Below are 24,407 nucleotides of genomic sequence, written 5' to 3'. Positions count from 1 at the left end.
AAAGAAGTCAAGACAGACTTAGCCGTATTAACTGTGTCAGCAGAATGAAGGAGCTAGTAAATGAATGAAGAAGCTGATAGCTCTACCCTAATCTTCACTGACAGTTCATGCCTTGACTAGCAATGTTTATTTAGTTCAGGATCAACATTTTCAGGTACCAACAGACTGGAATATATTCAGAGGAAGTTGACCAGAAGGTGATAGGCCCTGAAATCACATTCTGACAAATGGTGGTAGGACACTGGTGATGTTTGGCTTGGGAAGGAAAAGCCAAGAGTTATTGGGTGCTTATAGACTAGGCCAAGGATTGTGCGCAGTCTTTAAGGATTTCAAATATTATGGATGTACCATGACGGAAAAGGGAATACTTTATTTTGAGAGTTACCCTGGTAGGCAGAGAAAGTCTGCAGAAACCACATGTCTCTCAAAGAGAGACAACTTTGCTTATCAGAAGATGACATTTCTAACTTTCAAAGCTGCCCAACAACATAATGGGCTTGATATTAACATATCATGTTTTTTGAGATGCTCAAGCAGAGACTGGCCAAACTTTTTCTGGAGATAATTTGGAAGAGAGTAAGTATTACATGGAAGAAGGGACCAGATGAGCTATAAGACCTTGTTCAACTTTATCCCTCTAGTCTTTCATTGTCTTACAGTACAGTAATCCCTTTTTAATCTTTTAGTTTAGTAGTTTAGTTGCATGGACCCTGAATGGTTAATGCCATTTCTAATTCAAAAGATTAATTGTAGGGGACACTGATTGCTGCGTTTTTTCCTGGCAATTAAGAAAAAATCCAGCATCATCTGAAGCTGCAGGGATGGGAGGGAGGGGTGGATTGCAAAAAACATTCAGTGAATGAGTCATTAGGTATAATACCAAACAGAGACTCACTTCCTTATTTGATCCCCAGACCCATGTATTCTGAGTATGGAAGAAACAGTACTGTATATGGATTGCCTTTCAAAGCATGGCAAATTTTAGCTCTCAAATAGTTTGAAAGCTTCAAATGTTTATAGCATTCATTTATTTCTTTGAATTTAAATGCAGTTATTTATGCTTCTAAAAACCCTCTGATTGCATTCCTTATTTTGAGTTTTGTTACTGTTACTGTGCATACTTTAACATCAACCAACCTGTGCATTCATGGCAATGAATAGCATACCTTAAAATCTGGCTCCTGTGAATGGGAAGGAATAATGTTCATTTAAAATAACCAGAAAATGATCTGGTTTTATAGCTAGAGAAAACCTAAATATCACACATTATTAGATGAGAAATTCAAGCCCAGAGAGACAAAATGACTTGCCATATTCACATGGCTGGACCATTAGAAAAGAGAGCACTTTTCTTTGTTCTTTTGTCTCCCACTCGAGGAGGCAATTATATACTGGGGTTTTTTGGCAAGATACTCTTCTTTTTTTCTTTTCCTAGCAAGTAGAATGATTTGATACTAGTAATTTTTAGATCTTTATTTACAACCTAATTGGCATGTGACTCGAGGAGAAGGTATCAGAGTAGGAATCCAAAATAGTATTTTCTTTACCTATATCCTCTACCCATATAGTAGGCAGAAATTCTAAGGGCTACTTTGTTTGTAATTCTGGACTGCTCTTGGATCTCTGCAGCGCTGCGTATGATGCTGTTCTTGACAGAAATGTGGCCATTAAGAAGCTCAGCAGACCCTTTCAGAACCAAACGCATGCCAAGAGAGCTTACCGGGAGCTGGTCCTCATGAAGTGTGTGAACCATAAAAACGTGAGTTGTCATTTTTAAACTTCTGGCAGTGGGAGGTTGTGAGATTGGAGAAAAGAAATCCGTGCCAACTTGAGTAGGAAAGGCTTTCTTTACTTTGTAATTTCTGCCTGTTAAGATTGTTTATCCTTCCATATGCTACATTTGATTTCATTGTCCTCATGATAGCTTTCTGCTTAAAAATCATCTAAAAACCATATGGCGTTAGAGGGGATAAATTTGATAGATATTTCCTGCTCTGAAACTAACCGTATTTGGTTCTCTATCTCCAAATTTACCAGGGAGCTCCATTTTTTCCCAAAATAATAAAAAGCAAACAAATACAAAGTAAAAAAAAAAAATTCTACAGAACACCATGCTATATTTCTTTATAATTTAAATTTAATTATTAACAGGTGAAAATTTGTTATCCTCTTTGTCTTTTAGCTCTAGTGGCAGTGGCCTTCAAATGCTCACTGTACACACTGTGCACAGTGTCTCGTTTTTTGTTAGAGTTGGGCAAATGTGTGGACGCATATCTACAAAGCACTTTGGGACAGGATCTTCAAGAGCATTTCTCTTGGGAACTCAGTAGGGTGTACCATCACAGGACTTCCTTCTGTTTCAGAGTATAAACTTCTTTAACTACAGACAAAACCCTCTAGAACTCTTTCTATGCTCCCATTCTTAGTAAGGCAAGATGAGAGAGAATTCATTATTTTAATAATGACTATTATTAATAAATAACTGATATAGTGCATTTAATTTATTATCTCTAAATGTATAATGGAAAGAAAAGATAATTTATGATAATAAAACTATAACAGTAGCTATCATAACTCCCTGAGAAAGTTTTTCTGAAGTATGAAAATCACACCAGATATATGAAATTATCAGTGCTGTCTTATAAACAAATGAATTTGTCGTGAGGCTAAGCATCTCTCAGTGGCTCTAAAGAAGAAGCAAATGTACACATGAGAGTTTAGTTGGAAGATATTTGAAATACAAATATGTGGACTGTTTCTCAAGTGACAGTGTTTTTTTCTTCTATCACTTTACTCTGATGACTATAGTTCAGTTATTTGACACATATTGTTAAATCAATGAAAGGTGCCCCATGTGTAGATCAGATGCTAAGATTATAGTAGTGGATATAACAGAAACTAATCCTTGCCCATGTGGAACTCATGTTGTCCTGGTGAGGAAAAAAGTCCATCTGACTGGGTGATGGGCACTGAGGGGAGCACTTGATGGGATGAGCACTGGGTGTTATAGTATATGTTGGCAAATCGAACTCCGATAAAAAATATACATATAAAAAAAATAAATAGGCAAATGTAGAGAAGGTCAGATGGTGATAAGCACTATTAAGGAAAACGAAGCGAAGAAGGAAAATTATTCTAGTCAGTGCTGGATGGGTGGGCTAACTTTTTAAAGTAGATTGAGTGGGAAAGGTCTCACTAAAGAGGCAAACTTTATGATGTACCCATCTCTAATTTGGCCAGGCAAGGAACATGGTACTTTTAAAAAGGAATATATAAACAGCGGAAAGGATGATTCATACGAAAAGTCATTCTACTAAAGCAAATTGTTCTTCAGTATGTTAAATAAAGGCAGGAACAAGATTAACCACATGGCCAATGCAATCTATTTTTATGATAGCAGAGAGGATGAGAAATACCATGGGCAATGGAAAATGGATAGATAAAGGCAATGAAGCAACCGTATGGGAAATGTTGATAGTTTGTGTTTTCATATATTTATATTTCCCTAGTCTTCCTTCCCAGCCCCATAATACAATAAACACATTGTAGAGAAATTCCCACGCACTTTGCCAGCTTGAGGGAATCCTATATTTTCCCTGTTCTTGACTGAAGTGTGGAGGTTCTCATTTAAGATACCTAAAAAGAAGTTCCCAGTTGAAAGGATTATCTGTAAATGGCTTTTTACCTGCTACCCATCCCTTTTATGTGTGTATGTGTGCATGTGTATGTCTAGGGAAATAAATTTCTGGAACTAGTTAACAGGGAGGAAGTTCACTTGTGACCAAATGTAAATTCCACAGGAGTACTTGTAATACTAAGTAAAAGCAGTCAGAATGCAGAACTCTGTAAATGCTCTGGAAAGTAAAGTAAAACAGTGAAGTAATCCCAACTTTAATAATAGAGAAGAATATCCATTTAGAAAATGAATGTTCAATTCTAGGAAGTGATGTCTAATGTGATTGTGAGGCCAGGACAACAGTGATTCACATCTACATTTTAAAATGCTGGAATAAAGGAACTGAATCAGATTCCTGCATGAAATTGTTGAACCAAAATGAAAATACCTGTGATGCTATGTTTCTAAAGACATGTACTCTCATTGGTTATTAGAAGGAATTAGCATTTACAAGGGAGCAAAGAAAGAAGAAAATCAAAGAAGATGAAGGCGATAAAAACAAGACAATAGGAAATGGGAAAATAAGAATAGATGGTGGAGAATTTACCTTTTAAAATAATCTAAAATAAATAAATAAATAAATAAATAAATAAATAAATAAATAATCTAAATTACGTTTAGAATACCTAGATTATTTATTTTCCAGGTTAGCCTTTTTCCATATTTAAAGGTTATTTGTGTATGGTGTATGTGTGTGCGTGCACAGTCTCTGATGTTTTTGTTTGAAGACATATCAAAATGAATTACTTTGCAAAGTTGATAAAAAACTAGAAAAACAGGCCCACTAAATATGCGTGAGATATATACCATGAGACATGTATCACATAGACATTTTTCAACGCAAACTGTCAGTAAATGTAAAAAGACACTTTAATCACAAGTTTTAAAGATATTTTGAAATCATTTTATTTCTATTTGAGTATTCTATACCTTAAGATTGTTTTAAAAGAGGTGATCATGGTTTTATATTATAAAAATCAATATGTTATAGCTATTGCCATATATATGTTGATGTATATATATTACATATATGAAAATATTGCATGGTATTGTGATTTTTTTTCAATAATTCCTCAACAAATGAAACTATGTGTGGCCTGAAGCATTCCCTAAACTTGACTGCATTTCTCAGATATTTAATCATTTTGTTTCATTTTTTATTACTTCATGTTTCCATACCACTATGCAGTATATTTGGAAATGTGACAAAGTTGTTTGTTTTTTTTGTTTTTAATTTACTTATACTAGAAGGTAAACTTCTTTGCTACTTAATATATAAAATAATGAAAGCGGGAATCAAAATATTTAGGAAACAGAATTTCGATAGCTTTTTAAATACATTTTCTTTTTTTTTTTTAAAGATTTTATTTATTCATGAGAGACACAGAGAAGAGAGAGGGAGAGACACAGGCAGAGGGAGAAGCGGGCTCCATGCAGGGAGCCTCACATGGGACTCGATCCAGGGACTCCAGGATCACACCATGGGCCGAAGGCAGGCACCAAACTGCTGAGCCACCCAGGGATCCCCTTAAATACATTTTCTACTAAATTCATTATTGATAATCATCTAGGATAAAACTTTTCCCAGGATATCATTATAGCATTAATTTAAATAATATTTGTGTGTGAAACAGAAGCAAAAAAACTCAAGTAGCAACACACAAAAAAAAATATTAAATGAGAGTGTTCATTAGAGGAAAAGCATGACCTTGCTACATCTTGTTAAGTGTTTTACTGCTGCCCATTTTTCTTACGTGGCTTTTCTTTTTTTGCTTATTAATTACAATTCTATATTCTACCAAGGAGAATCACACTCTAAAGCAATATATCAACTATATATCTTCTTTGATTCTTCCTTCTGCCTAAGAATTTGAGCTTTTTAATTGTATTTAACCTGAAGACATATATCATATGTCCTTTCTGAATACATTTTTCACTGTTCTAGGAGATAGTTCTAGAAATTTTTTCCGACTTTTTTTTCTACTGTAGCACTAGTCTATGACTTTGAATTGGATTAAATAATTGTTTAAATATGCTTTTTAAATAATTCGTTTTCTCACTTTTTCTTTCTCTCCTTCCTCTGTCCTTTCCACTGTTTCTCTTCCAGATTATTAGTTTATTAAATGTCTTCACACCCCAGAAAACACTGGAGGAGTTTCAAGATGTGTAAGTAACAAAACTCTTGAAGGAAGGGATAGCATAGCACTCACATAACGCAAGGGAAATTGACAAAATCAGTGGATGAAATCCCTTGTAAAGATTAAAGGGAGATAGATGCTGCGGGCAAATGAAAGGGAGCCAGTGATAGGACAGAAGGTTCTGTTTCTGGTATTACTTTTAGGAAAGATACTTCTGCTTCTTTTTGGCCTTCTGGTGCTTTGTGCTTTGTTGTCCAATGTTCTTGGTTCAATCAGAGAAGATTTATTATTTATCATGTATTTTTTATTATCAATTGATCCTGTGAAACTTCTAGAATTAATCTATTCACTCTGAGAACTTATAAGAGGGACATGTTAAAAATCATTTTAAAATTGTTACTTCTATTTTTGTGGTGCCTTTGATTTTGTGCAAAAAATATCTATCTAGAAGATAGTGACAATAACAGAGAAGTGAATCCTCATACATTGTATTATTTGACACAGATACATTGCATTTGATGGGAGATGCTATTCTGATTTTTTTTAATTTGTAATAATATCTGAGAAAGAATTCATAGAAAACTGAGGACAAGATATAGGTAGAAAATATATGGGCAGGAACCAAACACTAATAAATGCTGCTTCTGCTAGTAACCTTGTGATAGAGTTACCATGGCTAACATGTGCAATACTTGAAAGTTTTTCATATACTTAATTCAGTCAAAGGTAGAGCTGGGAAGTTTGGAAGACTTACAGATTTAGGAGGAGATTCTGACCTCTTTGAAGGACTTCACAGATCTTGTGATTTGGAACTAACCTTGTGGATTTACCTTCCAGTTACTTAGTAATGGAACTGATGGATGCCAACTTGTGTCAGGTGATTCAGATGGAATTAGACCATGAGCGAATGTCTTACCTGCTATACCAAATGCTGTGTGGCATCAAGCACCTTCACTCTGCTGGAATTATTCACAGGGTGAGAATTCCTACTCCAGAATTATAATTAAGATTCTTTTGGAGAAGAGAAAGAGCAACTGTAGGTTCTTTTCTTTATGTAGGAAGGGTAGGTTGAATATAATGTACTTCCTCGTTTCTTTTACAATAGAATTAGCACAGAGTTCACTAACATATAGAAGAAAATTTTAGCTATACTGTAGCTGATTTCATTTAGCATTTTGTTTCAGCTCATTGAGAGTCAACTTCTGAGAAGCCTCATGTTTTCTAGCTCCGTGATTGGCAGAGGTCATATGTGCAGCTGAAAGAAGACTGTTCGTTTCCACAGTTTGTTTCTGGCAACAGAAAGACAGCTGCCCTGATCTGCTCTTTTGTCAGGGCTAGAAACAAAAAATAAGCTGAAAGGTTTATGTTGCCACAAGGAAAAACCTAACAGCTGACAATAAATGATATGTTTATTCTAAAACCTCTTCCCAAGATGAGCCTAAATTATAAAATTGATAGCACAAATCTTTTCTGGGTTTGAGAAGCTTTTGAAGATACCTTAAAAATATATTTAAAAAATAGTTGTAACTTCTTTAGGGCAGTAATCATTTGTTCTATATAGGGCTTTGCAGTCAAGGGGGCTTCCTGTCAGTACTATTGCAAGACTGCCATACTGATTGAGTAGATAGAAATCACACGTTCCAAAAAAAAAATAAAAAAGGAAAGAAATCACACGTTCCATTTGCTGCTGGCTTTTAATTTCTTCTCTTGTTCCTATCGCCAGGATTTAAAACCAAGTAATATTGTAGTCAAGTCTGATTGTACATTGAAAATTCTTGACTTTGGACTGGCCAGGACGGCAGGCACAAGCTTCATGATGACTCCTTATGTGGTTACACGTTATTATAGAGCCCCTGAGGTTATTCTGGGCATGGGCTACAAGGAGAACGGTAAGGAGGCTTCTGCATAGCAGCCACAGAAACCATGAAGAAAATGTGTATATGTTTTAGACGGCAAATGGCAATGTTCTCTTTCATGTATATGAATGTATCTTTTTAATAGGACTGCCAGCTTGCATATTCAAAAGGTTTTTTAAAATACTACTAGGAGGAATCACTCATTAAAAATGTGAAGGATGTTTTTGAAAAGTAAGCTTTGCTACAAAAACACTAACATATGTTATGGCCAAAAAGAATTGTGGATAGAGTCTGACTAAACAGTCAAGCAGATATTGATTAGCACAAGCTGTTGATATTGAGAAAGATTGATGTTTGGGTTGCAGCTTAGTTCAAAATGAGTAGGAAAACAGGAAGTAGTCTATCTGTTGCACTTGGCTCTATGGCTAACTTAGATTGATGGCTCTAGTCCTAGGAAAAGACAAAAGGATGTCACAAATCCTTGGAGTGAGAATCTTTACAAATGCTCAATGAATAGTCAATTTAAAATAATCCAATTGTTCAAGTTACTTAAGAGTTTGTTTAATGCTTTAAACTGCTCTGTGAGTAATAGTTAGGATAGCAATTACCTAGTAAATTTTTATAAATTCCAAATCATGGAAAAAAATATTAAATTTTACATTACTTTTTTCATTAAAAATATCTATTCATGTTCATGTATTCATGAACAGTTTAAAAGAAAGGGTAGAAAGAATCTTCAAAATGTATTGCGATTTGATTTTATGAAAGGCTTTATAAGATATCTATTAGAATGCATTGCCATATATTATTTTGAAAAGAATATCTCTAACAAGTAATGTAGCATATTAAGAAATGTGTCCAATAAATTTAAGATCTAAAATTGTTTTAAATTAGGATTGTATATATATGTGTTCAATGTACCTTGCATGGTTATTTGATGTTTTATTCTATTTAATTCCTAGCACTCTATTTTTATAAGTTTTATAAAAATAATTATCCATGTATTTTCATGTGCAAGTGCTACAGGGTAGCTTTATGAAAATTCCCTGGCCACCAAAGTTTTAAAAAATTTCTTTGTGTACTTCCAGATTAGAAGGCAGCCAGTACTTTTGTGCATTTGTGCATTAGAAAGGGAAAAGTCAGCTCTTAGGAAGGTCAGGTTCACTTTGGTGAGCGATGGCAGGATTCTGTTAACCTTTAACTTGAAAGAGGCAAATCTAATCCTCTTCCCAAGGTATTAATACCACACCTAACTTACTCGGAAAAGAAGATATTTGTATACATTTTTCATAGTTTATTTGTAAAAAAAAATGAAAGGGGAGCCAATTAAAAAAATCAAGAAATCAAGGATCTACTGAGGTCTGGGGATAGGGTCTGAATTTGCCTAGTACAGTGTTACAGATCTCGGTTGCACAAATGGCATGTAATTTCCTCCCTCTTCCTTCCTTCACGAGAAGAAGGTTGCAAGTAACTGCCTTAGTTTTTTCACTTCTCTAGATCTCTGAAGGTATAGCTAGCACTTGTGCTGCCCACTTGCTTGTGAGAGGAAGGTTATCATGCAGAAAAACCCGCTTGTTCCTACATCAGGCTTGCCCAGCTATCCCACGCACCTAACCCTGCCTTCCTTCCCCAAGGAGCATCTTGGCCTCATGTTTTTGCCTCAGAGTTCCCTTGGTCAATACTGAAAAGCAAGTCGGAAGAGGGTAAAGATTGGCAAAAGAAGGTGAAGCATGTTTGGTTAATGAGTATGACAACTGAGAAATAAACAAATAAATAAAACAATTTTTAAACATCTTTAATACTTCTTTTTCGCTTTACTTCCAGATGACTCCTTTACATGTGCTAATTGATCATATCTTTATCCTTGAAATACTTCAAGTAATAAAGTAAAAAAACTGATGTTTATTTACAAGGAAAAGCTCTGAACAAAAAGCTAAGTCCCGAATACCAGGGATTCCAATACTTCTGCCTTTAAGCCACGGTTCTAGCTGTTTCCTACTTTCTTGGATTTGCTTACATGTACCTTGTTTTGAACCAACCAACCAGCCAACCAACAACCAAACAGAAACAAAGGGAACCAAAGAGTGGTCTCTCGTTGCCCTGTTCCACCTAACCGAGTGGAAAAGAAAATGGAAACAACCACCCCTCCAGGATAATTAAGATTATTTTTGCTATATTCAGCAAATGGTAGAAAACCCTTGATGGCTTTTAGCCATCACTTGTTATGGAGATACTTTTGGGGTAGCTTCTGCTTTTCTATGTCACCCCTTTATGGCCCTACAGAGGCAACTAAAGTACTCATAAAAGTTTTTTTTAAATTATTTTGAGTTCTCGTTAAACATTGTTGATGTAATTTACAGTGGTTTTCTTTTGGGGGTAACTTTTGGTGGGAGTCAAAAATTGTACCTTCTAATCAAACTTCTTTTTCCTCCTCCTTCAGAGATCAATTATCTTAGTTAACTTTACTTTCCTCCCTTTTCTTCACTTCCCTCTCTCCTGCTCTAGTGGATATATGGTCTGTGGGATGCATTATGGGAGAAATGGTTCGCCACAAAATCCTCTTTCCAGGAAGGGACTGTATCCTTGTACCTTTTGCTGCAGCTTTACCTGTTTTGTTCTCTCTCCCTTTAAACACATAATGATTTTACCAGGAGAGTAAAGATAGAAGCAAAAAGTTGGGTAAGTGGTATAATTGTGATTTTAAAAAGTGATGATTTATATAATCTGACCAGTACTGAAGACTACCTACTGCAATGATTTGTTTTAATTAAATTTTTTATGAGCTTTTTTCTTTAAAATATTTTCTTGTCTATAACTCAAAATAGCAATGCTTTTTTTTTTCATAAATAAGAGAGGTCACCAAATCCCAAATTATTAAAATGTATTTATCTTTATAACTAGCAAAAGAAGTCACTATTTGCAAGTATTTTTCATCTTTTTTCTAAAACCATTTTATGCTTCTACAACATTTAGGCATGATATAATTTCTCTCCTTACTGATATCCTAAGCTTGTGTCTGGAGTTTCATTGATTTGAATTACTTTTGACACTAGCCAGTCTTAAATAGGTCAATATAGCATATCCTCCTTAAAACATGAACTTCCACATTTAAAAGTCATAATTATTATTCAAATTGTAGAGATCAGCTGGGTTTAAAATAGGCTTCCCTTACTTGACTTGGAGATGTGACTGAGACCTAGATAATTGGTTTTCCAATGAAATTTAGAATTTTAAGAAGTAGTGTTTATTCAAGTTCTACCACTAAGTCGTGAACTAGAGTTATCAGAAACTTCTTGGAGAGATATCCATGATTTAGAATTATTAAATGAGCTGGCATATTTCTGAAATGACCAAAAGTTTATTTCTAACAAAATGACATATTAGTGTGTGTAATATATAGGTAGTAAAGTTTACATATTAATAGAGAATATACTTTTATACATATAGAAATACCCTGCTAACACACAATCATGCAAATCTAAGTATAACAACAGTTGCCAACATTAATAGTGATAATGCAAGATTGAGTTCAATACAATTATTATATATGATTTTTTTTGAAACTGGCAATAAACATGTGGTCCATAACTCTATTAAATATTATATCTGATTAATAAGAAAGCTCTATTAAGGAACTCTTTTATTATGTAAGAAATATTATGGTTGTTATTTAGTAGACTCAATGAGAAGTTTATAAAACCAAGAGCACTCATTTATGAGGCATTTGTTTATTCTGCTGGATATTAGTAAGATATTCTCTAAATTCCAATAGTAAAGGAAGAGTAATGACATCTTCTAGAACTATGCTGTCCAATAGGTAGCCACTAGCCACATGTGGCTATTCAATACTTAAATTATGATTAGTCTGAATTGCATTTTGTGTGCAAAATGCATACTAGATTTTGAGGATATAAAAAGAAAGCATATAAAATATTTCAATTTTTATATTGATATTAAAATGATAATTCATTTAACTTTCATTTTATTTTAAATTATTTATATTTTGAGGATAAATCATATATCCAAGGTAGTTGATTTGAACAATATTATTATTAACAATCATATTTAAATGTACTGATTTTATATAAAAGTAGGAATGTGTGTATGTGTGTGTATGTGCTTTGTTCTTTGGAGTATGATATATTTTAGACCAGAAGAAAAGGAACTTCTCAATCAATACTCAAAATGAAGTTTCACAGCTACATCTTTCTAATCCACTAGTTAGTGGAAGATAAAATGTCACAAAATATCTCATTTCCCTGGGATGTTAGTATAGGTCACTTGAATTCCATGTGGTATGGTTCTCTGACATCTAATGTAGCTCTTCAGACATTTATCAGGATTACTTTTCTCCTATTTTAGCAGTATTACATTTAAAAGCCAAAAAATTAGAAGAAGTCAAAACATTTTCTAACCCAAAATATGCTTCAGAAAAAAAGACAAAGATAATAGCACCATATGGATTATTCTCTGTTCTTCCAATGATTGTTTTCTTGAGAGTCTTTTTTCCCTTTTATTATAGTTTGTTTCAGGAAAATGTCTGGAAATAAGAGTAAATTGTGCTAAAATCAATACTTAAAATATATATCCCTGATAAAAGTTAGCTAGAAATTGAATAAACTCAAACACAAAAATTTAGATTGTGATAGGGATTTGCATTCAGTATTCCTTTGTCTCAGTGATGATCATATAAAATGTCTTTGATAGCCTACTGCCATATACGATAATGAGTCAATGGAAAAGTTACATAAAGACACTTATAGTGGAAACCATCTTGCTTAAGTTAAATTTTACTTAAAGAGGAGTAAACGATTTCCGGATAAAATGTGTTAGAAGAACTGCCATCTTTCTGGAAATGTTTCCATTTAGATTTAAATCCTTAGTTCATTTTAACTTATAATTTAATATCTTAAGTCATGATGACATTTGAAAATTAAACTGTAGTATCCCTATTAAACAACAGATTGCATGTATTCTGTGGTTTTGAGTGGAATTATTTCATTAATCTTTACAGGAAGTTATTATAATTTTATGATTAGAGCTTCCCACCCACATGAGAGATCAGAGCATTGAATTAACCTCACTAACCATGATGATCAGATATAAATTTCGGGATTGATGGAGTATATATGGAGAGACGAATCATACCAATATTTTAGCATATTGAAATGATTCCAGCATTTTCTGGAAGTAATATCAAAGTGTAGTATATGCTAATTGACTTCGTCCAAGATTCTTTTGAGACGTAAAAAAAGAGCAATCATAAGTTCCCTTGACTTTCCTTTATAATTATTCAGAGTAATTTCTATTAAATTTCTCTGAGGCTGAAAAATTATATAATAGTACTCTATCATCATAATCAAAATTATTCTTCCCTCTCCACAGAACCTTTTAATGTTCCCTTTCTTAATCTGAATCTATGGCAAAAATAGTAAAACACCTTAACAAATTGAGAAATCTTATGAGATTATTATTGATGACTGAAGTTTTAGCTATTTGTCTTTGCATTTTGAGAACACTGTGTGGGTTTTCCAACTATGGATATAATCCAGATGATATCACAGGGTAGTTTCTTGATTATTAAAGTGTTGGCAAAATACATACATACATACATTTATACATATTTGCTTTTCCATTAATTGATTTGCTAATTTTTAATATCCAAAGGATCATTTATAAAATATTTGTTTTTACTGTGTGAATAGTTTAATTATACAAACATATACTATTACACACTCCATTTTTATTATAGTGTTATGGTTAAAACCTATTTCATAGTATATATATTGACATATAGTATTACTAAAATATCTTCAGTTCATGACTAATTTCAAGTTAGCAATAAATATATGAGTATATGAGGTCCATTATATTCTTAGTCCAATGGTCATAAAAGAGGTATCAGTCACTTTGCATTTCATTCAGATTTTCTTTAATAATACCTTATAGTAAAGTTATGCTTCCTTAGAAGTTATATTTTTTATTTTTGTTTTTTAAAGGAATATTTAGTCACTGACTCCTTCCCAAACTCCAAACCCAAGCGGGGGATGCTGTATTCTTGATGACTGAAGTCTCATATTACCAGTAGAATTTTCATATAATTTCCCATAAGCCTACTTCTTTTAGATATATTCTTTTTACTTTTTCCTTCCATGCTACTTCAAATGGCAACAGCTTCTTTGAGTAAGGCCTGTGAAGTCCTTTATCTAGAGTTCTTGACCAGAGTTCCCTGGACCTCGGTGATATTAAAGAGAGGCACACTGTATTCATTTGAAATCGCTAAACCTCTAGTATATTATCTCCAATTAGGGCCAGATTAGACTGCTAAAGTAGCCCATTTTTCTTTTCCTTCTGAAGACATGAGAAATTTCAGTTAGGATGAAAAGGATGTACACATAAACTTGCCAAGGAGTCAAGTTACTAAGGAGCAGATAAATGATTTGCCAAAAATATATTTGACTAAATAAAGAAAATATCCTCAAATTTAATTAATGTCAAAAAAAATGAATGAATGTCATATTTTTCTAAGCTTGAACTTGAAAATTAGGAATAATCAAAGTAAGGTGAATAAAAATAGAGGTTGTGGATTATTATATCCATCTAATGCAGATAGATATTCTTAATCCTTCTTACCTCTTTGAAATAACCATGCTTACTTCCTAATAAACTTCTGCAACTAATACATTGCTATAATCTGAGTCTTTTACCTAATATTAAGATAATACAGTATTATCCCAAACCATGTATGATTTATGACTTTAAGTAAAAGTGTGATGTAAAACTTCAGTCATTCTTTCATACCCATAGACAAATTGCAGATAATCAGGAACATTTAAAAAGATAAGACTTTTCACCTTTATTTCTTTGTGCCTGTTTGAAAGAATATATTGTCACCATTAATTTGTTTACCACTCTTTTATTATTATTTTGAGAAAATCTAAGTAAGACAGGAATCACTAGAGTGGGAGCTTGAGATCAAGGTGATCTAAAAAGATGGAAGGAGGATACAGTTATAAGAGGACTTTCTCCGGGAAAGTTGAGGCTAAGGCCAGAGTACACCAGAAGGTGGGATAAGGCATGAAGGTCATGAAAGGAGCTCAGAGAGGGATGCCTGGGTGGCTCAGTGGTCAAGCGTCTGCCTTTGGCTCAGGTCATGATCCAGGGGCCTGGGATCAACGCCTGCATCGGGCTCCCTGCGAGGAGCCTACTTCTCCCTCTGCCTATCTCTCTGCCTCTCTCTCTGTGTCTCCCATAAATAAATAAATCTTAAAAAAAAAAAAAAAAAAAAAAGGAGCTCAGAAAGATTTACTGCAAGGGAGCACCAAGGCAGGATGGACTTTCAGGGTGGAACGGAAGGCAGAAATTGAGGAGCTGGATCTTGATCCCTTGGAATCTTGGGAGAGGAGCTGCTGAGCTCTAGCATTCACAAAGCTCCACTAGGACTACTATCCCTCTACAGTTCTGTAGACAGAGTACTGAGTGATTTTTTTTTTTAAATGAAGTATTGAGAGGGGAAACTACAAACAATAAAACACACTCTTTAGTCTTTACTGTGATATTCCATTCAAACTGTCCCAAGCCCTGTTGGCCCTTAGGACAGAGTTCCTGAATCATGTGCTACATTCTTTCTCCTTTCCACAGTCAAAGGAAAGTCAATGCATCCTGGAATAAGGCTCTACGAACTGACTTCTGGTCCTGTTCACTTTGATCACGTGACACCCCTTAAGCTTTAATTTACTTTATAAAATACCTCCTCTCCCCACCTTACAGGATTGCTGTGGCGATAAAACATTACATCTTTACAAACATGCACATACCTGCAAAACCTCCAAAGTTAAGAAACACAATAGTTATATTATAAAAGTTCATCAATTTGGAAACACTCCAGCCCACATAACCTTCAAATTGAGTGAGATAAACTATAAAAAATGAGAATAACAAAAAGGCTACCTAGAATAAAGAATTTCTTTCAAATGAGGAGAAATGAAAGTTATCTGTGACTTAGACAACAGTAGAAAGAAAGAGAAAGGTTGCCATTTACTAAATAAAATACTTCTGTCACTTGGTGTACAGAATAAAGTGAAGATCCTGACATTCATGATAATGTGAGACACTTGGAGCCGGCGTTTGCTGTTTATTGATAAGAACAATGAAAAGTGAAAGGTTTAAAAAAAAAGACATTTTTCAACGTTAGAATTTCCTTGAATTCCTTATTTCTTTACACTACAGAATTACATGAATTTTGAAAGATGACATTTAAAACATGTTGGTGCAGTAAAAAAATTAATTAAGCCTTTGTATAGTAACATATTTTGTAAGTTTCTTAGTCTCTAGTTTTATTTGTTAATTTAATATAAAGCTGAAGTTTCCTCCATTATTATAAGTTTCAATGGATTTTTTTCTGTTTTTCAAAAAAGCAAATTGGAAATATAAACTGTTTTAAATAAAAGTTAAAAATTAATGATATAATGACAAGTTCTAAAGCAAGAAAAGCAAGCTGAGTGGGTAGACTCAAGAAGAAAATCTTCCTTTGATTTCCTGACATTAGAATACTTAGCATTCCATAAATGTTATCTTTCTTATGTAAATTTACATGTACAAAATATATATGTTTCTTTAGTCTTTGATAATTCCGTGTTTTCACTGAAGTTTAAAACAATGTGCTCTTGTTAAACATCTAAATTTATAATTTGTGAAACAAATTTTTCAAAGAAATAGTATCACAATATAAGAAAATCATATTAAATCTTCTTGCTATCGTATTTTAAGGTATGCTTTGAAAGAAAATTTATCAAAGCACATTGTCTGAATCCTATGCTAAGTGAAGATATAATTAGGTCAGGGAGAAAAGCAATATAGTCTCACAGTTGTGTTAATCTCCTATATGGGGAATATTTACCAGATTACTAGATAGAAATTCACATAGTACAAAAAATATTTCACTGTAGATTACAACCCTAGCCATTGACAGAATGTGGAAATAACAGTAGGATGCTTTCTTTATTTAGATTTAAGCTGCCAGGGCCTATGTTATATCATTTCTATCTCTTGGCTAGAATAGAAAAAAAAACATAATTTAGCATAATTTAATGCCTGACAAATGATACAATGACACTTGAGATTTTTGCTCTTAGAAAATTAATCACCATGATTTAGTAACACCAAAACTTACTTAATAATATCCCTTCTAAAGTGACTCAGTTTTTGAGTGTCACAGTTACAAATGAATCTCCTTTCTGCCTGTGGGAATACTAATGACAGGAGAGGAAATGTAATAAATCAGAGTCAAAAAGCAACCAGAATTCTAACTGGGCAGCATTAATGTACAAAACTTTACAGAGACCCAAATACTATATCAGGCAGTCTCAGAAAGCATCAAAATCCAGTTTCCAACAGTAATCAAATTTGCTAATTTTTTTCTCAGGTCTATGCATGATCAGTATTCCTTGGAATATCCTGAAAATCTCATAAAATAATCTAGTCTCCTTGATAAGTAGATATGTATTTAGTTGAGGGAAGGCTTACCACCAACACCCACCTCCCTGCTCCAACAAGATTTAGTATCAAATTCTTTTATTACTGTTTTAGTTGTGATGAATAATTCACAAAATCTGGTGCAATGACTTTATCTTGAGAAATAATACTGACTTGAGTCGATAAAGATCCATATAAATTCATATGCGTATATTCCACTTATGTAATTCATAATAATAGAGTTTATCATTTCTAGGCACAAGGCTTAGACTTAGGTGGCATAACATGGATAGTCTATAGAATAATGAATAGTGAGTAAAGTTAAATGGGAATGGAAAATTAAAAAGTTGTTTAGGGCATTGTTACTCAGAAAGTTTCTTTAAAATAGAAAAAATAGAATTTATTAATCAGTATTTCAGATCTAGAGTTTTTATCTCTGCATTATTTTTATGAAAAGCTTTTTGATCCATTAAGTCTATTTTGGGTTCTGACATGAAGATAAATTTCCAAAAACTGGTCTTCTTCTTCTTTGAAATACTTATATCCAGCAGAGCCACACAAAAGAGAACTGGGAAATATACCAGTTAATACCAGTTATTAAACTAACAACTGTCTAGACCATTTGAGACTAAAGCAACATAAAGACTAAGATTCCATTTAGATCACCTGTATTGTTATTGCTGTTGTTTAAAGGCCATGTATGAAGGAGTGAAAGTCAAGGGATTTTAGTCTGAAAGACGGAAATCTGTCAGTTTTAGGAGAGAAGTGGTCAGGGATCATAGACTATATATTCACATAAGTTAAGATTTTATTTAGATGAAGAAGCAGGGCAATTGGTTTTAGATAATGGAAAGAAGTTCCATAGAGTCAGCTGTGATTGAATATGTGGAATGACTTTCTAAGTGGTTTTAACAGTGAAATGATCTGTTCCCCTCATTGGAAAGATTTATTATATCTAAATATAATATTAAATAAATATTAAGTAAACCTTCCAGAATATATTTAATTCCATACTTACTATGTACCAGGCAATGTAGAAGGATCTTTACCAGGCATAATCCTTTTAAATCTTTTTTTAAAAATTTTATACTATACTAAATATATATACTACTAATTTTAATACTATATTTAAATAGTATTTACCATCTACATTTTAGAGAATGAAATTTATATTTAGAGACATGAAGTGCCTTGACCAAGGTTATAGAAAGAGATAATATAGAAGAGACATTTTTTTGCATTAAATAAAAAATAAAAATAGATGTTTTCTAACTCCCAGATACAAATGCTCCCAGATTCTGTTTGTGGCAGAAGCCACCTTTTCCAAGTGCTTGAACGGGTACAGGCAAGAGAAAACGCTGCTTATTGAGTTTTTAGCTCTCTCTGAAGTTTTTGGTCAATGTCTTCCTCAATATCTATAAAAATAGATACATGTAAATAGCAACTTAGACTGGTCACTTTGGATAGTATGATAAGAAAACTTGCAATTTCAAAACAAATGCATTTTCAGAGATCTTTTTCTTTTCTCCTTTAATCAAAGATTCTCACAATACCAAACTCTTGTGAGACAGATATTTTCCATAATTACAAATGCATTAATAATAAAGGGATGCACAACTGTTTGCTCTATCTTTCCCTGATATTTTTGCATGTCACTTGCTTTCCTAAAATGGAAGCAAAACAAATTTGCTTCTCTTGGTATGCTTATCACCTTCAAAGCTGTAACCATTTCTTTGCAGTGATCACTCTGTTTAGGTGTTAAGTCAAATAATGGAAAATTTGAGTTTAACCTGAGTGAGATTTTCACATTCGAAAGAATCTCGTGAGGAATTCCTTAAGCTCACTGACAAATTACAAAATGTAATTTGAAGAGTAAGTGGAGCAGAATTATAGTGTATTGCTAATTTAATGCCTCTTCCTATTTGCTCCCCCTCAACATATTCTTCTAGGTTATTTTCCCCCTTAAAAATGACCTATCTCTCTTTCTGACTTCCAATACGAACACGTGAGTAACCAAGTATGGTTAAAGAGAGAGATTTTACTTTCTTGCTTCGCCTTTTCCCGTCTTGCCCCTCCCTGTGTACCCTCTGCCTTAGCTTACTGGTTTTAAGTTCTGGATGATAACTGGCAATAGCAGAGAAACCATTGTAATTTCACCTCGAATTCCAGGTTTCTTTGGATTCATAGTCTGAGAAGTGTTAGCTCTTTAAATTATGTTGTTCATTTCCTGTTGAACCATCCCATTTTGAAAGCCAGTATTTCTAACCATTCTAAAGCAACCATGTTTATAAGAATAAGACAAGTCTTCCTGTTTAGAAACATGCTCCTTTGATGAGAGTCAATGAAACTGAGCCAGCATATTTCAAAACATTCATTCTTGAACTGGCATCTCACTTCCGGAAATTTATTCATATTTGTAAGTAAGAGTAAATGTGTTTTGTAAAAGAAACCCTTTCTTCTGAGGTTGCTGGCAGCTCAGCTTTTTTTTTTCTTTTTTTCAGATATGGTATATGAAAGAATAAAAAAGAAACCATTTTGCATGTTTTCCATATTAACACAATCTATAATAATTTACAATACAAATCAGTAGGATTCTAGTAGATGAATGCAAATTAGACCTTTTAAATCAGAAACTAAATTAATCATTGAATTATAATTGCAAAGTAATATTATCATGCATTAAATAGCATTGAGTGGCACTGTTAGCTCAGTTGCATAGCAGAAAGCGCCCTGACATCCTTGTGTTCTCCCTATTTCTCTGTTTTAAAACACTAATGATCATTAAGACTGCCTTCTGAGCTAGTCAGTGAAAGGTCAGACCATTGCTCTATGGCATAGGTAGCCAAGTGTTTTCATTTATTTGCTGTTCTATTCCTATCTTCTTGTTTATCTTCATTTCATTTTTGTTTTCAGTTGACATGTGGTCAGTAGGGTGCATCATGGGAGAAATGATAAAAGGTGCAGTGCTGTTTCCTGGCACTGATCGTATCCTTCTTAGCAGCCAGTGAGTGGTCTCTATGGGTGTCATTCTCAATCAATTCCCTTTGGTCTCAAACATGATACTGCTGATGGTACATATTCACTGCCTTTAGAGGGATTCTAGAGACTCCAATGTCAAATATTTACCAGCTGGCATCATTGTAGAATAACCTTGTCTCCTAGCTAGAACTTATGGGGATAATACAGTATCCAATATGAAACATTCAGCATGCTTTCAAAAGGCCTGCCTTAAAATTCAGTCCTATGAAACTAGTAACAGCGATATGCTCTTCTCTATTGGTTTTTTTTTTTTTTGAGTGGTAGATGTTTTAAAATTGTTATTTTCATAGCTAGATAATAAATAACAAAATATTTCAGTTAAGACTGGAGATTCATGCTTTTAAGAAATATACACCTGACATGGAAATCTTTAATCAGATTTATTTTCACCCTCAAATATGATAGGTTTATTTTAACGCATACTCAGAAAGCATGCATATGAATTTCATTTTAAAATTTACCAACCTCTTTTAAAATTCTTTTTGTCATTTACTTCATCTCTAAGGATAATTGATCCAATTCTGGTTCTTATTTTTCTACATTATTAACAAATGCAAAAATTAAAACCTCATTAATTAAAAGATTATATAAAATATCTGAAGAAAGAAATTTCTATCACTTGAATAAGTAAAAGTGATCTTCTCTTAGCTAACAAAGATAGCAAGTAAAGATTCCAGAGGCTTTGCAGCATTAAATACAGACACTGTGTTATTAGTATATAGACACTGTGTCTTTAGTATATGGGAGTGTAATAATTTATTTTCTTAAATTAGTTAAATATTTCCCACATTCGGTCACTTATTAAGATATCATATCTTCACCATATTAAGGATAAAACCTTTGCTTAAATGACCATGATTCAAAAATAAAATCAAACCTATAATAATGGGGTTTTAATGTATAATTAAAGTAAATCTAATTACTAATATAGTATATCCTAACCATACTATGATTAGCTATTTGCTTTGGAGATTAATATATTACTTATATGGTTTATATAGTTTCATACATATATTCTCTGTATGTATTAAAGGACCAGTTTGGAAAATGACTGAGTTAGGCACTCAATTTTTGTAGAATGAAAGAACTAACCTAAAATGTCTTATTTAGTAAAAATTTAAAGTTACACTGTTTTTACTTCTTTTTTCTAGTCTTACGTATGACACACGTTCATTTTTCAAGTCTTTCTGTCTATATTGCATGAATTTGCCATATTCATGTTTATGTTAATGCTGTTTAAAAGTAAGTTGAGTTGATAAAAACTAAATTCCTTCAGACTTCTAAAAAATAGAATTTCTTTATTTTCTAAGGAATTTTAAACTTTACTTTGGTCTTTGGACATGAACATGAAACAGTTCTTAAGTTTTGGCTAATTTTAGGCATTTAGTGAAAATAGACTCAATCTGTTACCTTTGTACTCTGCTTTTTCAGTTCATTGTGGTAGAATAATCAATTAGTGAAATGAGTATTTGCCACCTTTAAATTAAAATGATTATTTTAATTACTTTTCTTGCATATTCTATTTAAAAATCAAATCAGATTTCCACAACTGAGTTAGTAGGTATAGATGAACATATCTTAAAATCCATTTTTTGGGGAGAAATTGCTTGGATATCATTTCTAACAGTTATTAAAATCCTTATAAGTAAAGCTTTAGCCTGCTACTAATGTTAAAATCTCATGATAGATACCTTTCAATACCTGAGCTTGATATTTTTATATTGAGTTATTTCTGGAGTTCTTATAGGTATACATTTGTAAATTTCTTGAAGGACAAATGCTAATTATTTTATAAAGTGGCTTCTTGAATGTAGGATGTGGTCTTTTACTGATTTCAAAGATGTTGGTGAAAGTTTAAATCATTCTTTTTCAAGCAAACAAATTATGAACACTGAATATCATAAAGTTAAACTTTAAAATGTAAGACAGATTATTTTTTAAATTCCCTATTATTAGAAGTGAGTTCTCTGAAGAGGCAATAAAATTAGATCTCAGTCTATTAGTTAAATGGAACCTTTAAAATGGAGTTAGAGATATATAATATGTATATTATACATCCATACAATACATCATAAGAAGTCATATTATTTTAATTAACTTATATCCTCATTTACATGAAGGCATTCTCAAAATAAATAATTACTAGAAATCTTTGCAATATGAGCTATGCATATCTTCTTAATATATAAACCATTCAACAAGACTTAAAATATTAATAAAGCCTTATCCCCTTTATCTTCTATGTCTAAAAAATTTCAACCTGTTATTTTTAGCATTGAGAAATTTAGATAGCTAAAAGCAGCTTTTAAAGTTTTATATATTGGGCAGCCTGGTTGTCAGCGGTTTAGCGCCGCCTTCAGCCCAGGGTGTGATCCTGGAGACCTGGGATCTAGTCCCACGTCGGGCTCCCTGCATGAAGCCTGCTTCTCCCTCTGCCTGTCTCTCTCTCTCTCTCTCTCTCTCTCTCTTTCATGAACAAATGAAATCTTTAAAATAAAATATAAAATAAAATTGTATGTATTTATAGACTACCTTATTGGTAAATGTATTCTTAAGTATATATTAACTCAATTTATTCAAATCAAATGTTTTTAACTCTACAGAGGAATCAGAACTCAACTATTGAGATGCTTTCTTTTGGGAAATCTAATGAATTTCATCATAGCAAAATTTTTTACTTTAAATATTATAAAATATTTTAAGTTATACAAGTGAATTAATATTAGACATATAGCTATGTAGAAGACCAATACAATGAAAACATATATACTATCACTCAGATTAAAAAACAGAACATTACCAATATCTTTGAGTCTTTTGTGTTCTTCCCAATCATATTCTTCACTCTTCCCAGAGATCCTAAATACATGTTTTTACGATCTTCTTAACTTTCTTTATATTTTACCACAAGTATATTTATCTCTAAGCAACATATGGTTTAGCTTTATGTGTTTTACATATTGAACAAGTCGCATTATTTTGCTACTTGCTTTTCGTGGAAGTTAACTTTATATTTTTGAGGTTTATTCATGTTGATCCATTAGTTCACTCATTTTCATTGCTGTAAAGTATTGCAGTCTCTGAATATTCTATAGTGAATTTGTTTTCCTACAAATAGGCTTTGGAATATATTCAGTTTATGTTTTTGTTTTTGCTTTTGCTTTTATAAATAATGAAGCTATGAACATAGATCTCCAGGAGCACATGGGAAAGGGAAGTTTTTTTTGTTTGTTTTTTGTTTTGTTTTGTTTTGTTTTTAATGATAAATTCCTGGGCACAAAGGGGTGCACATTTTAAACCTGAGTATGTATCATAAGATTGATTTCTAGAGAAGTAGTATATAAATATAACTGTCTACTCCACATTAACACCAAATCTTGGTATTGTGAGATTTGTTTTTAAATTTTTACCAATCTCTTGGATATAAAATACTATTTCACCAGAGGCTGAATTTTTATTTTCTTAACTGCAAGGGAGGCTAAGTATCTTTCCCTATGTTTATAGGCCATCAGTCTTGGTAAAGTTCCATTTTTTAAAACATTTTTTATTGTATTTTAAAAATTGATTAGTAGTAGTTCATTACATATTCTGACACTACTCTTTGTCAGTTTTATGTGTTGCAAATATCTTCTCCTTGTATTTAGATTATTTTCTCTCTTTATTTTATAGTGATTTTGGAATTTGGCAGTTTGTTTTTTTGTATTCCCTTGTATAAAAAGTCCTTAAGATTTTTATGTCTTAAGAATTCTTTTAGGCCTATATATTCTCTTGTAATTTTACTACAAATGTTTTAAAGATTGGTCTTTTACATTTAAGCCTTTAGTTCACTTGGAACTGATTTTGTGTATAGTGTTAAAGAGGGATCTAATTTATTTTATTTCAGTTCCATATATTAATCAGCTTATTCTTTCTTTACTGATAATGCTGTCTCTATCATAAGTTTCCACATATTGAGGGAAAGAGTATTAGATACTGGGCTCTATATTCTGTTCCACTGATCTGTTTGTCTATCTGGATACCACTACTACCCTTTCTTAATACAAATGTATAATATGTACTTATATCAATAAGGTAAACACCTCACCTTTATTGTCTTCTTCAGAAGTATCTTAGCTATTAATGACTCATTGAATTCCCATAAACATTTTAAAATTGACCTGCTAAGATTCCTATTGGTACTTATATTGGAACTGGCATTAAATCTATAGTTTAATATGTGGGAAA

At 32.6% G+C, this 24,407-nt stretch overlaps 1 protein-coding gene across 8 annotated transcripts in view; it reads left to right on the top strand.

Annotated features, from left to right (window-relative positions):
* The window catches only part of MAPK10 (mitogen-activated protein kinase 10), a 298,702-nt gene that overhangs the window by 214,252 nt on the left and 60,043 nt on the right, over positions 1–24,407 (top strand). For 7 of the 8 annotated variants that reach the window (XM_025425548.3, XM_025425608.3, XM_025425556.3 and 4 more), the window contains 5 exons: positions 1,630–1,759; positions 5,784–5,842; positions 6,652–6,790; positions 7,538–7,703; positions 10,176–10,247. In XM_025425548.3, the coding sequence (XP_025281333.1) occupies positions 1,630–1,759; positions 5,784–5,842; positions 6,652–6,790; positions 7,538–7,703; positions 10,176–10,247 (566 nt within the window). Of the gene's footprint in view, positions 1–1,629; positions 1,760–5,783; positions 5,843–6,651; positions 6,791–7,537; positions 7,704–10,175; positions 10,248–20,057; positions 20,130–24,407 lie in introns of all 8 variants that reach the window. The other variant, XM_025425571.3, reaches the window with a different exon arrangement.

Source organism: Canis lupus, chromosome 32, assembly GCF_003254725.2.
Source record: "Canis lupus dingo isolate Sandy chromosome 32, ASM325472v2, whole genome shotgun sequence".
Classification (NCBI taxonomy): Eukaryota; Metazoa; Chordata; class Mammalia; order Carnivora; family Canidae; genus Canis; species Canis lupus.
This window is presented reverse-complemented; position numbering and strand designations above follow the sequence as displayed.